The 16,139-nt window shown below is 42.9% G+C and overlaps 1 protein-coding gene across 10 annotated transcripts in view; it reads right to left on the reverse strand.

Moving 5' to 3' along the window:
* The window catches only part of Mark3 (microtubule affinity regulating kinase 3), an 88,590-nt gene that overhangs the window by 2,368 nt on the left and 70,083 nt on the right, over positions 1-16,139 (reverse strand). For 4 of the 10 annotated variants that reach the window (XM_027416700.2, XM_035445345.1, XM_027416696.2 and 1 more), the window contains 3 exons: positions 7,760-8,017; positions 1,837-1,863; positions 532-576 (listed from right to left, as the gene is read on the reverse strand). In XM_027416700.2, coding sequence (XP_027272501.1) covers positions 532-576; positions 1,837-1,863; positions 7,760-8,017 — 330 coding nt within the window. The remainder of the gene's footprint in view (positions 1-531; positions 577-1,836; positions 1,864-7,759; positions 8,018-16,139) is intronic. The other 6 variants (XM_027416697.2, XM_027416701.2, XM_027416699.2 and 3 more) reach the window with 3 other exon arrangements.

Raw genomic sequence — 16,139 nt, forward strand, 5'->3', positions numbered from 1 at the left:
AGCAGCTGACACAGTGCCCCAGGCTCCATGGGCAGTTGGTCAAGCAGCTGGTGCCAATGAAGGTGTTCACACGGACCTGCTGCATCATCAGGACTTGCCGTGGAATGCACAGCTGGAGGCCTACTACAGAGATGGAAGCCTGGGCCCATCTGGGATTCCATATTCACACAACGAGAGCTACAGTTTTTATGCAAACATACAACTTACATAATCATCATTTTAAAAGAAAACACCACCTCCCCCTCCCAACCTTATTCAAGGTATCAAGACATAAATATGAAGTGGGGTTGAGCTCAGGAAAGCGCTCATGGCACACCAGTGCCCTCTCATGGCTGCTGGCATGCAAAGCAGTCTCCTAGGTCCAGAAAGCAGACCCAGCAGCCTCAGGAATAGTCTAGAACCAGAACCTTGACACTGCCCCAACCAGGCCCACTGCATTTAAATGAATAAGCAGAAAACAGCACTGAGCTGCTCTGCTACAATGAGGCAGTCAGCAATTACAATATTAGAAATAAAGAGTGTCTCCCTCACCTTGAGCCCTCATATCTCCCGTTCCTCTCATATTCAGTTGGAAGTCTCAATGGACAGAACGTGGAAGCAAAGGAAAGTGGAAAGAGAAAAGAAATCTTACACGCTGTCCACAGTCACCCGTTCATCAACACAGACATCACGTAATGAATTAACTCAGCCTACGCATTTCAGTTAGCACAGAACCAGTTCAAACTACCCCTCCATATGACGGCTGCTGCTGGATTCTCCGTGAGACACAGCCGTGGAAAGGGGCAAGCTGTGCCACATCAGTTTTCTTCCTGCTGTGCACACTCATGGCTTTGGATCAGAGCTGTTCTGTTCTGTGTTCTATTACCACGGCACACAGTATACTTTCCATTTAAAAAGAAACGAGGTTATCAGTAGACCTCTGCATTCAAATATAACACATTTGTCCAATGAAAATTTGCTATTTGGGAAAATCACCCATCATGAAGAGGCACTTGGAACAAATAGAAAGTATTTTCCTTCACTTTTTCAGAGATGTTTCATAAACAAAACTATGTAACCTGGCCTTCCTGACAGGCACAGGCAGGCAGTAACTTAAACCCCATCACCAACAACAGGGTAGCCCTGACTGGCTCACAGAGGTTTGCCTGCCTCTGCCTTCCAGGTGATGTTAAGACGTGCACCATCATGCCTAGCTAGGAAGCAGCCTTAATGGCAGTATTTCTACTTTATACGTGCACATTCCAAGGACACCAACACCAAAAGCATTAACCCAACTGGAACACCACTTACTATCATGCTCTGGAGGATTTTATGCCCATTTCCAACGTAGAGTATTAGCCACCTCGTCATCTTACAGCCTTTGCCAACTCAATTCTCAGTAAAACAAAAGTGATGACTCATACAATTACCACTTACCTTCTGCATGCTTGAGGCTAAATCATTAATTGTACACTCGATTACTGAACATATCATTCTTTAAAAACAGCAGCATGCTAAGTGCTATTAGTACCAAGACAGAATTATATGGATGCTAAATCATTCTACTGAAGAAAGAGTGCACAGGGCATGCACAGGCCTTCTGCTGAATAGGTGCCACAATTCCTTTAATATGCCCCAAAGAGTTAATCTATTTCTCTCCAGTTTCCTTACAAGGATGTGAGAATTTAGTTCTTAGCAGAAAGTTTAGTTTTAAAGAAAACAACAACAACAACAACAACAAAAAAAAAAAAACAAAAAACAGGACCAAAAAGCCAAACCTGTTGTTAATTGCAGGAGCCATTTGGGGAGGAGGGTGGGGTGAGGATTGAAAAGTAAGTGTATATATATAAATCCTACCTTTTGATAAACCTGAATGACATGTTTCTAAAAGAAATTAAGCCAAAAAAAAATTAACAAATTAAACAGAAAATCTAGTTAATTATAGAAAGAATAGAAAGAAAAAAAACAAACAAACAAAAAAACAAACCAAACACATGGCTCCTCTTCTGGCCAATAATCAATAAAAGAAACATTTGTTGAAAAAGTAAAATTATTATAAACACTTAAATTTTGAGTATGTGGTCTTTTAATTTGAAACATAAAAACATGTTTAGCCATAATAACTAAATTCATTATAAAACTTTTAAGATAAAATTCAGTCTTTAAAAAATTATCATGATCGTTATGATGTTATTATTATTAATACAGAGTCTTACTGTATATATCAAATGCTGGTCTTGTACTTGAAAGCTGCTTCCTCCTGAGTGCAGGGATTAGAGAGACCTGTCACTACACACGCACACTCAACGTCTTAAAGAAATGAAATGCCCTTTGCAATGCACTTATCACTGAGCTATATGTGATGGCATGGTCCTAGGATCTAGCATGGAGGCAAGGAAGGAGTGCTATAAATTTGAGGCCAGGTCGTGCTCCAGAGCCAGGGCTACACAGCAAGATCCTGTATTAAAAGGGGTGGGGCTGGTAACACTGCTTGGTAAAGTGTTAGCCTAGCATGCATGAAAACTTCACTGATCTCCAGTACTTCACAAAATGGGGGCATGGCTGGGCAGAGCTTTAATCCCAACACTCAAGAGGTCTTGGAGATATGAAGAGCAGAAGTTCAAGGTCTTCCTTGACTACCTAGTCAGTTTGAAGATAGTCTGGGGTACACGAAACCTTGTCTCAAAAACAAAACAAAACCGAATGCAACAATAACAAACTGAAGGAGACTAGTGGGCTGTGCTGAACAGAGTCTGACAAGATCTTTTACACAAAAAGCACCTATGGGCAAGTGTAGGCAGGAAAGACCAATGTTGCAATGGACAGTGCAGACACACATATTCACCAAACAGTTTTGGATTTTTTCTCTTTGGTTTGGGATTAACTTTGTACTACTTTTAGGGAAGTCCCAACTCTTTTTTTTTTTTTTTTTTTTTTTGGAGACAGGGTTTCTCTGTGTAGCTCTGAAGCCTATCCTGGCACTCACTCTGGAGACCAGGCTGGCATTGAACTCACAGAAATCCGCCCGCCTCTGCCTCCCGAGTGCTGGGATTAAAGGTGTGCGCCACCAACTCTTGGCGGGAAGTCCCAACTCTTGATCGTGTGTATGGCACTGTCATCTGTAACTGTGCTGGGCTCCATTCATAGCTATCCTAGAGTGCATGCAACATTGGAGCTACAGGTTGGACACGCTTGCTTAGACAAACTGAGCAGACAATGGTACACAGCAGGGTAAATACTTCGTAGAAGACTGTGCATGTAAAATATATTTCGGAAATATTATTTCAAAGTGATTATTAGTCCCCATCTTTCCAGTGCTGGGGCCTTATGAATTATATCTACATGCCTAGACAAGGTATTTCCTTCCTTCCTTCCTTCCTTCCTTCCTTCCTTCCTTCCTTCCTTCCTTCCTTCCTCTTTTCTTGCTATCTACCTATCTGTGAGCTGTCATGTGGGTGCTGGGAATTGAACTCGTGTCCTCTGGAAGAGCAGTCAATCTCTCAACTACTGAGCCCTGGAACACAGGTTTTCTAAAAAAGCAGTAAATGCTCAACCACCGAGCTGTTTCTTCAGCCCCTCACAAAATTTCTAAATGTTAAGTCAAAAGTTACTGTCTAAGATATATGGAAGACAGAGTTAAGACTTGTACTATGCTTGGGATCATGTGGACCAGTCTGAGATGCAGAAACATCCGTGTCTGGGCTGGAGCTTATACTACCTGTAGGGTCGGGCAGATTTATTGGTTCATCTTTAAGTGTGTGTGTGCATGTGCACACTTGCCATCAGATACTTCTGAAGTTCTAGTTACAGATGGTTGTGATTCACATAAAGTGGGGATTAGAGGCCGGGCAGTGGTGGCGCACGCCTTTAATCCCAGCACTTCGGAAGCAGAGGCAGGTGGATCTCTGTGAGTTCGAGGCCAGCCTGGTCTACAGAGTGAGTTCTCGGACAGCTAGGATAGTTACACAGAGAAACCCTGCCTCAAAAAATACCAACAAACAAAATAAAATAAAATAAAGTGGGTATTAGAAATCAAATTTCTGTGGTTTACAAGCTCAGTTTGATTTTTTTTTTTTTTTTTGGTTTTTTGAGACAGGGTTTCTCTGTGTAGCTTGGCGCCTTCCTGGCACTCACTCTGGAGACCAGGCTGGCCTCGAACTCACAGAGATCGGGCTGCCTCTGTCTCCCAAGTGCTGGGATTAAAGGGGTGAGCCACCAACGTCCGGCTTCAGTTTGATATTTTTAACCACTGAGTCATCTCCAGGGTTGGGAGACTCTACTTGTGGAGTTACCTACAGCTCTCCAAAGCCACAGGCTGACTGGTTATACTCAGCCCCCTTGCCTCTCCTTTGTAGTATTTAAGTGTCGACTTCATGACCTTTCAGGCATTATAACTTTAGCATGAGCAATTATTGTCAAGAGGAAGATAAAGAATTTCAACTGTAGTAACAAGGTTTTGTTTTTTAACATTTATTTATGTATATGAGTGCTCTGTCTGAATGTACACTTGAATTTGAGTAGAGGGAATTGGATTCCAATGTAGATGGTTGTGAGCCACCATGCAGTTTCTGGGAATTGAACACAGGACCTCTGGAAGAGCAGACAGTGCTCTTGGCTCAAAACCCAGCCCCCATATTTTGGTTATGATTATCACCATTTTTGGTTTTGGTTTTTACATTTTTTGAGACAGGGTTAGGAAACCCTGTATAGCCCTGGCGGTCATGGAACTCACTCCATAAACCAGATTGCAAATTGCTCTTGAGGTCAGAGATCTCCTTGCCCCTGCCTCCTGAGTGCTGGGAGTAAAGAAAAATACAAGAATTCTTGCATTCAGGAGGCAGAGGCAGAGGCAGAGGCAGAGGCAGAGGCAGAGGCAGAGGCAGAGGCAGGCAGATCTCTGTGAGTTCAAGGCCATCCTAGTCTACAGAGCAAGTTCCAGGACAGCCAGGGCTATATAAAGAGAAACCCTGTCAAGAAAAACAAACAAAATTCTATCTTAAATAAAAGTAAAAAATAAAAAAACTGGGAGTGGGGTGGTAGGTGAGATTGCTTGGTGGTTAAGAACACTAGATACACTTACAGAGGCCATAGGTTTGAATCCCAGTACCCACAAGGTAGCTTACAACTATGGGCAACTCAGGTTTCAGGGAAGCTGTGGGCATCAGACATGCAGATGTACATGCAGGCAAAACATTCATGCACAGAAAGTTAAGTCTAGGGGCCAGAAAGATGGCTGAGTAGTTAAGAGCACTATTTTTCTTGCTCTTCCCTAAGTCCTGACTTTAATTCCCAGCACCCACATGGCGGCTCACAACCATCTATAACGAGGTCTGACGACCTGTTCTGGCATGCCAGTGTACACGCAAATAATAATGATGATGATGATGATGATGATAATAAACCCAAACTACTAGGTGTCTATAAATTGTAAAAAACGATTATATTTTGTTTAAACCAAAAACCTTAATATAATTTCTGTTCAAACATTGTAGAATCTAATTAGAAAATGGACAGACAGCCCCTCCTGAACCTGGAGAACAGCACGGGACTCACTGGGTTGCTTCTGTAGCCAGGCAGACTTGGGTCAGACACATTTCTAGTGTAGGATATAAAATTGTGCCCAATCTTTCTGAACCTCACCTTCACTTGTCTACAGACTGGGGAACATCTATCCGTGTACACAGTAGACTGTGGGGATGAAAGGTAAGGTGGAGAGGACTTGGAAACAGATTGTTCATATAGGTGTAAATATACTCACTGTACATGTAGAAATGTATGTATTACTTATAGAGATACCAAACGTAAAATGTGTATGACACAGATGTTCATATAATATACAAACATATATGTATGTAGAAAATAACTGGGGGGGGGGGCTGGAGAGATGGCTCAGTAGTTAAGAGCTGCTCTTCCAGAGGACTCAGGTTCAATTCTTAGCATCCACATGGCAGCTCACAACTGTCTGCAAATCCTGTTCCAGAGGATTCAATACCCTTACATAAATGTACAAGCAGGCAAAACACCAATGCACATAAAATGTAAGTTCATAAATTAAAAAAAATATCTATATAGTCGGATGTGACTTTGAATACCTTTACCCCTCTACTACTTGGGAGGTAGAGGCAGAGGCAGATGAAGGTCTATCTCTGTGAGTTTGAGGTCAAAATGGTTTGCATAGCAAGTTCCAAGACAGTGAGGGCTACACAGAAATACTGTCTCAAAGAACAAAATGAGAGCCAGAGACTGTTTGGTGGTTAAGAACACTTGCTCTAGCAGGGGACCTAGGTTTCATTTCCAGAATCTACATGATGGTTCACAACAATCTAGAATTCCAGTTCCCAGGAGTCTGACATCCTCTTATGTCCTCTGGGGCACCAGGCACGCATGTGGTACACAGACACACATTGGAACAAACACTCGTACACATAAACAAATAAATAAATCTACAAGAACAAAAGACAATCCAAAATAACCAGAAAACCCAACCCAAACAAACTATACATGCACAGATATCCTATACAGCTTAGCACACAGTAAGTCTTCAAATGTTAGCTGGCTTTTTCCTTTTAAAACATTTTATGTTTGTGTCTGATTATCCATGTATATGATGTGCCTGTAGGCTGTGTGTGACAGGTGTCATCTCAACAATCCAGTTTTCGACCTTTTTTCCCCCTGCATGGATCTATGCTCTTTTGTTTTTTCAAGACAGGGCTTCTTTGTGTATACAGACCTAGCTGTCCTAGAACTCACTCTGTAAACCAGGCTCAAATTCAGAGATGTGCCTGCCTCTGTCTCCTGAGTCTTGGGATTATAGGTGAGTGCCACCACCACCTGGCGTGGATCTATGTTTATGTGGTGTGTGCAGAAGTGTGCTCAGAGGTGAAAGGACAGTATCAAGTATCCTGATGCATCATTTTATATCTCATTCCTCTGAGACAGAATCTTTCTCCTTCCTTCCTTCCTCCATTTTCTTTTGTATGTACAGGTGTTGTCCACATGTAAGTGCAACCCACACAAGCCCTGCACGTGGAGGCCAGAAGAGGCATTAATGATGAGGATCTGAGGCTCGGGAACTGGAGTTTACCTAACGGAAAGCGGACATGTGGGCGCCGGGAACTGAACCTGGAAAAAGTACAGTGCACAGTAATTCTCAGTGGTTTTGTCTCTGCCCACCATAGCAGTGGTTACAAGCATGAGCAGCAACTCTGGCTTTTTATGTGGGTCCTGGTCCTTATGCTTGTTTAGGAAGCACTCTTGCTGAGCCCACCTCCATAGCCTTCACATGCTGGTATTTTAAATCAATGACAGTCTTACATAACCAGAGAGCACAAGGGAGACAAACAAACTGAAGGATTTTTGTGATGCTCAAGTTATTATTTAAGTGTCAGTCATGGGGGCTGGTGAGATAGCTCAGTGGGTAAGGTACTTGCTATCAAGCCAGACATGGAAGGGACAGATAGCTTCATATTTAGAGACAATCACAGTCAAAGTGTTTTTCTTGAGGACTGCTAAGCTGCAATAGATATGTCATGTGGACAGATGTGTGAACAATACAAACAACAATTAAAGAATAACTCTATTCAAGCGCTAGACAACTTTTAGTATTGTGAAGAGATGCTGAGTTCTGTAATTCTACCTTAATGCTTAAAGTCTAAAGGTGAATACAAATGAGCTAAGCAGAGAATGAAAAGGACCCAGGCAGCAGCTTCACGAATTAGGAAAGACACCTTTTCTCTTTGTATTTGCCCCAACAGAAGAACCAGCAGCCCATGACACTTACCTCCTTGTGAGTTTTGAAGTTAATTTACTAAAAAGATTAGTGGAACCTCGGCTTCGAGTCTGGGACAATGGTGTGGCTTCGTGGGACAAGCTGGGTGAGGCAGGTGGGCCATTATACGTTGCGGTTCGCCGCTCTCGAGGTTGGCCGTGGAAAGTGCTGCGGCTGGCCGTGCCTCTTGGGAAGCGAATCCGATCTGGGGTGGTGGCACTGCTAATACTGTGGGTGGAAGCAACTGGAGTTCTCTGGTCTGGAATAGTGCTAGTAAAGCAGAAAAAGAGATGTCTTTGTTCCCAAAATTGCATATGAACACAATATAACTTCTACACATAGTGAAGTCAATCAGCCACTGTGAACTGAGATCCAAAGGGTACTTTAAAACAGGACTTAGGAGCAAAAGGGAAGCTCAGTGGGAAGGGATATCAAAGGGACAGGACAAAAGACAAAGCTGAAAAGGGTTTAGGGTTACCATATACATACATTTCAAGGACAAGATTAACATAGGGTGAAGAATGACTAACTCAAGCTTTCCCCCTCTACTTCCCTTTCAAGCTGCTCACACACAGAAAACTGTGCCACCAAAAGGAAAAAAAAAAAAAAGGCTTGCATGTGAAAAGGAATAGGCAACCAAAAAATTTTCAGAAGCACACAGATGGCATAAATATAAAATCCCACATGCTGAAAGTCAGTCAGGGTAGGGATTTCTTATACTCTGTAGTATGCCAAGGCATGAAGACAGGCATATACATACATACAGACAACACAGACAAAATGAAACAGGGTGTGCTTACTGAAACTATAGGGAGAAAGAACATCTTGTGGACAACTATAACAAAATCTTGAACCACAAGATCCACAGCACAAACTTAAGCAGCAGTGGGTACACATTAGCTTCACGAGGAATGTGCATGTTTCTTACATAGCCTTGAAGTTATCTCCTTCACTGTCTATTGGAGGTAACATCATCTTGGGGTGCCCAGAGGCTGACATGGACATCGACTTCTGATGTCTCAGCCGACAGGTAGATGTGGCACAGAGTGAGGCAGGGCTAGCTGCATAAGCGAACACTTCTGTCAGGCTGGGAGAGGGTTTGGGTTCAGGCAGAGGCAGAAACAACAGTGTGATGGAACAGTGACCGAAGAGCAGCCTGCTGTCTGTCTAATGCACACAGCTTCTCCCCAGACCCCTGCAGACCTCCAGAGACTGAGAATCTCTTTAACTTGTTTGGGGACTTTGGGCCAATTACTGGCCTGTAGTTGCTTTTGCAAATAGCAGTTTAAGAAGTTCATTATCTTAAAGAAAATAACAGTTTGTGTTGAGTTCTTCTATATGTGCCCTCTAAGCTCTGCCTAAAATTAAAACAGATCCCAAAGATGTCCCTATATGAATTTAGGTGGTAAACTCTAAGCTCTGCCTAAGATTAAAGCACATCCTAAAGATTTCCCTATATGAATTTAGGCAGTAAAGCAAACATGGCATAAGCCCATAGTACCTTTCACCTGCTCCCTTTAAATGAATGATTAAAATCATGGGCATAGAAATTTATTATTACACAGAGTATCAGACCTCATTTGAACAACACAGTTGAGAACCTTCCCACTCAGAAGACATTTGCTCCCTTCTCATCAAGATGGGAAAACTCAGCATATGGACTATTTATGAAAGAGTATCACAGTGATTTAAAGCCTTCACTGTTACCTTGCACACAACTTCAGACATCTCACTCACATAGAGTAGTACCTTAGTTTTCTCTTTTCACCTTTACATGGGTTCTGAGGATCAAACTCTAGTCACTAGGCTGGTATGGCAAAAAATGACAAATGCCTTTCACCTGCTAAGCTGTGTGTCTCATTGGCCTGCCTTGTGTACTCTGATCTGTTCAGGTCCAGACAGTGGTCAGCACATGTGATTGTCCTGCCCAGATGCTGGCGATTATTACCAAACTGGGAGGGAGGACTGACATGTGCGTGGAGCACAGCAAGGAGAGAGAAAGCAGGCATGGTTTGGACTCTCTGGAACACATACGTGGTCTTAGAGATCTGGGAGAAGGAAGGGGCTTAGGTGTAGAGCAAGAAGTAGCTACAAGGTCTGGCCCAATAGTCCAGGCAAGACCTAAAGGTACATGGGCATAAAGAGAGCATGTGCAGATACTCCACCTTGAAGTACAAGACCTAACTAACGTATAATTCATATTTTAATTATGAGCCATGTGTGTGTGGGGAGAGAGAGAGAGAGAGAGAGAGAGAGAGAGAGAGAGACAGAGACAGAGACAGAGACAGAGACAGAGAATGAATATGCCTGAAAACTCTAGTAGAAGAGGGTACTAGATCTGCAGCTTTGGTCCATTACAAGAGCAGTAAGTGCTCTTAACCACTGAGCCATCTCTCCAGCCTACCACCCTCTACTCTCGTTCCCACTTTGTTTTGTCTTTCTGAAACAAGAGTTTTGCTGTGTAGCCCTAGCTGTCCTGGAACTCACTATGTAGACCAGATCGGACTCAACCTCAGAGATCCAACTGCCTCTGCTTCCCAAGTGCTAGTAGTATTAAAGACATGCACCACCAGACTGGCAACATATCTGTTAGGTCCAACACCTTGATTTAGTGTTTGCTAAATTTCAAACAGATACAAATTCTCAAAATGACACATACATAGACCCTACACCAATCACAATCGATGACATATTCTAGAAGTTCATCAAGTTGGATGTTATAAAAAATTCAAAAGGGCCAGGTAGTGGTGGCACACGCCTTTAATCCCAGCACTCAGAAGGCAGAGGCAGGCAGATCTCTGAGTTCGAGGTCAGCCCAGTCTACAGAGCAAGTGCCAGGACAGCCTCCAAACCCGCAGAGAAACCCTGTCTTGAAAAACAAACAAACAAACAAACAACCATCCCCCAAACCAAAACAAACAAACAAACAAAAGGTGCTGGGTGGTGGTGACAGTGCACACCTTTAATCCCAGCCATGGGAGGCAGAGGCAGGCAGATCTCAGTGAATTTGTGGCCAGCCTGGTCTACAAAGCGAGTTCCAGGATAGCCAGGGCTGTCCCACAGGAAAAACCCTGACTCAAAAACCACCTCCTGCAGAAAAAGACCCTCTTACTTGTAAGAACTGTGATTAGATGTATGTGCCACCACCCCGGCCTCATTTTAGAAGTCTAATATAGTGGTTTTCTTTTTTCTTAGTTTCTTTTTTGGGGGAGGGGGACAGGATTTCTCTGTGTAGGCCTGGCCAACCTCTTCCTCCCAAGTGCTGGGATTAAAGGCATGTGCCACCACCACCTAACATCATGCTTGGTATTATCAGAGATCATTCCTGTGTTGGAATTCTATACAACCTCATATGGGAGACAATCCAGCATAGTTAAGACTAATAATGGAACGTACTGTTTTCACAAGTCAATGGGCACCAACACCCTGTAGTTCCTGTGTATTTTAAACGAGTAAAAGGAATTAAGATCTGTGGTTGAGAGAGGAGGCAATCATGATCTAGGATAGAGATCCATGAAACAAAAATGCCTAAAACATGGAAGCCATTCTCTAAGGACAGTTAATTCTTAAATGTTGGAGGCTATTGTTATGGGAGATAACAAGTTACTTGTTTCCACTACCTTAAACAAATTTGTTTGACCCATCTGCACTGGATGGGACATGTATGATCACATGTGGTTAAGAAATACTTAGGCAGGGCCGGGAGTTGGTGGCACATGCCTTTAATCCCAGCACTCAGAGGCAGGTGGATCTCTGTGAGTTCAAGGCCAGCCTGGTCTCCAGAGCGAGTGCCAGGACAACATCCAAAGCCACAGAGAAACCCTGTCTCGAAAAACAAAACAACAAAAACAAACAAACAAACAAAAAACAAAACAACAACAAAAAAGAAGTACATAGGGAAATGCAATGAATTATGGGTTTTTCTTCTTAAGCCCTTGCCACACTTGATTCTGGACCATTTTCTGGGGGACCTGGGCATGGACCTGGCTAGTATTTAATTAACACTTGCTTCAAATTTGGCTTTAAACTGTGGTAATGGTCTTATTCTCAATCAGTGGGATTAACACCTGGTCTATAGAGCATGCTCTAGGACAGCCAGAGTTGTTACAAAGAGAAAGCTAGTCTTGAAAACAAAACAAAAATAAGATTCAGCAATGATTTCAAGGAAGAGAAAAATCTCATGCAATCTCTAGGGGTTTACACCTGCTCTAGGCAAGTGCTCCACTACTGAGCCACATCCTAGCCCTGTCTGTGACAGTCTCACTCAGTAGCTGGAACTAGATTTGAACCATGAAGTACTTCTTCCTAAACCTCTTTGTAGCTGGAATTAAAGGCCCATGCAGCCATGGCTAGGCTTTACAGTTTTCCCCTTCATTTTTAAGATTGAAAGAAAGAAAAAGGAAATGCATATACAACATTTAAGGACAACCTGGGATAGAGGGGAGATGAAAACTAAAAACTCCTCAAACAAACAAAACCCACAGGTTCTGTCTGGCAGGGTGTGATATTGGGACTGTTTGGCTAAAGACAAAGATAACATCTTCAAACATCTGTCTAGTATGGTGATGGTGCATGTCTTTAATCCCAGCACTCAGGAGGCAGAGGTAGATGGATTTGAACTAAGAAAGTCTGTTTCAAAAAAAGGAAAAGAAAGCATTTGTCTGTCTTTTGTCATCTTCCTCCTTTTTGGTGTGTCAAACGTGGTGTATACCCCTGCTTGTCAAATGTTTTCTATCACTCTCTACCTTTTACTGCATTTTGGCTAGGCTGACTGGCTAGCCAGCCCCTGGGATCTGCCTGTCTATACCCCAGAGCGCTAGAGTTACAGGTATGCACAGCCATGCTGGGAATCCAAACTCATAACCCTCATACTCACAGAGCAAGTGCTCCTTATCTACTGAGTCATCTCCCCAGACTGAGCAAAGTATTTTCAATGAATGTTGCTGAGAGAAGCAAACATGCCCTGGTAGGATACAGGCAACACAACCCCCAAAAGAGGATATCTTCAGGAGAACATAGAGAGGAAACTGCAAAGAAATTAAATAAAATAAAGATAAGCTGGGCATGATGGCTCATGCCTTTAATCCCAGCACTTAAGAGGCAGGTGGATCTCTGAGTTCGAGGCCAGCCTGGTCTACAGAATTTCTTCCAGGACAACAAGGGCTGTACAGAGAAACCCTGTGTGTGGTGGGGGGTTAGGGGGTGGGGATTAAATAAAGACTTCTTCAAACTTTTTTCAAAGCCTGAAAGCGATTTAGAAAAAGTGAGCTGGTGAATTAGAAAAACAATTGAGAGGCTAAGTGTATGCACATGCAGACAGCCACAAAGAGAGAGCAGAGGTGGCTGTGTACCCTAACACTTTTACACCGAGGGTTTGTGCTTAACAAGCTTTCTTCTGCTTATGCAGTCCAGAGAATGGCACTTCCCACACTTTAAACTCCCAAAGAGAGTTTTTTTTTTTTTTAAAGATTTTATTTATTTATTTATTTATTTATTATGTATACAACATTCTGCTTCCATGTATATCTGCACACCAGAAGAGGGCACCAGATCTCATAACGGATGGTTGTGAGCCACCATGTGGTTGCTGGGAATTGAACTCAGGACCTCTGGAAGAGCAGTTAGTGCTCTTAACCTCTGAGCCATCTCTCCAGAGACAGTTTAGTAGTTTAACAACTAAGAAGCAAAGGGTCATGAAACAGCAGCTTTTGAGTCCCGTAGAAGGAAATCCCTAACAAAAATTCTAGGTTCTTCTGTTATCTTCTATTAAGTCACACGTGATCTCAGAAATCCTTGAAAGGGTTGAGAATGGAAATGTGGTAAAAGAAAGTCTACCAAACCCAGACGACTATGGAGAATAAAGGCTGGCAAGTGGACAGTGAATGAGCACACCTGCTACCATGCCTCATGACGAAAGTTTCATCCTCTGACCTGGAAGGGGGAAAAGAAAGACCACCTGCTGAAAAGTTGTTCTCTGACCTTTACATACGCAAGCTGAAGACTCAATGACGGACTGTCTAAATCAGGCCTGCGGGAATGCTTGTGAAAAGCTGTCTTAATTATATTAGTTGATGTGGGAGACTCAGCCCACTGGGTGTGAAGTCCCTGGGTTTGAGTCCTAAACTGTATGAGTAGAGAGAATCAGTTGAGTACATGCATTCAATTCTCTCTGTTCTTGCCTGGGGATGTGACCAGCTGCTTTGAGCTCTGCCTTGGTGGCCCCACAGACATGAGTGGACTATAGCATGGCTTTGTGAACCCAATAACCCTGTCACCTGTAAAGCAGCTTTCATCAGGATACTTTATCTCAATACTCTAGGGGCAAAGGGATTACTCCAAATTCAAGGACAGCTACTTAGATAATGAGTTCCGGGTTCTGAGACCTATTTCAAAACAGAACCAACAACAAAAATACAAACACAAACAAACCAGCCACCTACACAGAAAAACAAAAAGCCCCACAAAAGACCAGATTTTTTTTTCTTTTTTTGGTTTTTTGAGACAGGGTTTCTCTGTGTTGCTTTGGAGACTATCCTGGCTCTTGCTCTGGAGACCAAGCTGGCCTTGAACTCACAGAGATCTGCCTGCCTCTGCCTCCTGAGTGCTGGGATTTAAGGAGTGCACCACCAATGCCTGGCTGGCCAGAAATATTTTAAAAAATTCACTGATAAGGGGCTGGAAAGATGGCTTAGAGGTTAAGAACACTGGCTGCTCTTCCAGAGGATCAGGGTTCAATTCCCAGCACCCACATGGCAGCTCACAACTGTAACTCCAGTTCCAAAGGATCTGACACCATCACACAGACATACATGGAAGAAAAACACAAATGCACATGAAATAAAAATTGTAATAACATAAATATAATAAACATAATGTTACAAGATAAGTACAGCTGACCAAAAGTTCTAATAACACACGAACGGGTTTGATATTAGGGGTCTGACAGCTAACTTGATAGGATCTAGATTTGCTTACGAGACAAGCCTCTAGGCACACCTGTGAGGGATTATCTAGTGTGGTTCAGTGAGGTGGGAAGAATCATTTTAACTGAGGGAGACACCACCTCTTGGCTGGGTCCCAGACTGCAGAGACAGGAGAAGGTAATTTGAGCACAAGCACTCGTATCTTTTTTTGTAACCTGACTCTGGGTGTGGTGTGAGCAGCTGCATCAAGCTCCGCAGCCATGGCTTCCCAACCTGATGAACTATACTCTGGAACTGAGAGCCCAAATAAGCCCTTCCTTCCACGTTTTGTTGAGGTATTTTGTAGGAGAAGTAACTAACAAATATGCAGGTGGATCTTTCTAAGGCAGTCACAGAGGTCAATAGTCACACATGGTGTCTAAATAATGGGATCAAACAGACTATAACAAACCAATGTCACAAGACACATGTGGCAGTACACACCTGTAACCCTAGTACTTGAGGGTGGAGGCAAGAAAACCGGGAATTCAAGTCTCCAGTAAAAAAGAATGACTTCCACCCTAACCCAGCACTTTCCACTTTCCACTGTTAGCTGATCCCTGAGGTTTCACACGTGCATGTCCAAAAACAGCGTATTAATGCGCGCGCGCGCACACACACACACACAGCACACACACACACACACACACACACACACACAGACAGACACACACACACACACTGACCAAACAGTAGACACGATTCAAGCCAGAGGGCAGCAAAAGGCAATGTGAACTCATCTTGGAGTTCTCTGAGACTTACTCTGACTTTCCTCACCTCTCTGGTTTATTCTGTACACAGAAAGGTAAGCATTTAACAAAATCCCAAAACTAGATTTCTTTTTCCTTTCCCCCCAAATCAACAGTACTTCATGGTTTCTGGATCCATCTAATCCCATTTTCTTTTATACTCTTTTTCTGGAACAGGGATCTTGCTCACTGTGTAGAACAGGCTGGTATGGAAGAGATCATCGTGTCTCTGCCTCTCCAATGTTGGGACTAATGGCGTGTGCAACCAAAGCCCAGCTTCTTCTTTTTTTGTTTTTGATTGTACAGGTGCTCACATTTAGGAAATGTCCTGAGTTTGTAAGAGACAATCAGAGGTTGTACTTTTATATATGTTTTTGCCTGCCTGTATGTCTGTGTACCACATGCATGCCTGATGCCTGTGGAAACCAGAAGAGATAATCGGATCACTAGGACTGGAGTTTACAGATGTTTGTTGAGTAGCAGGTGAGTGCTGGGAATCAAATGTGGGTCCTCTGCAAGAGTAATCAGTGCTTTTCACCAGCAGCATCTCTCCAGAGCTCATTTTTTTATTCTTATTTCATAACTCTGGAAAGCTATTTGCATGATATGCTCTTCTACTTATGGACACACAAGTAGAATATTTAATATTTAGTATTAATATTTCAATATTTAGTATTAATA

This window comes from Cricetulus griseus, chromosome 5 (genome assembly GCF_003668045.3).
Source record: "Cricetulus griseus strain 17A/GY chromosome 5, alternate assembly CriGri-PICRH-1.0, whole genome shotgun sequence".
Classification (NCBI taxonomy): domain Eukaryota; kingdom Metazoa; phylum Chordata; class Mammalia; order Rodentia; family Cricetidae; genus Cricetulus; species Cricetulus griseus.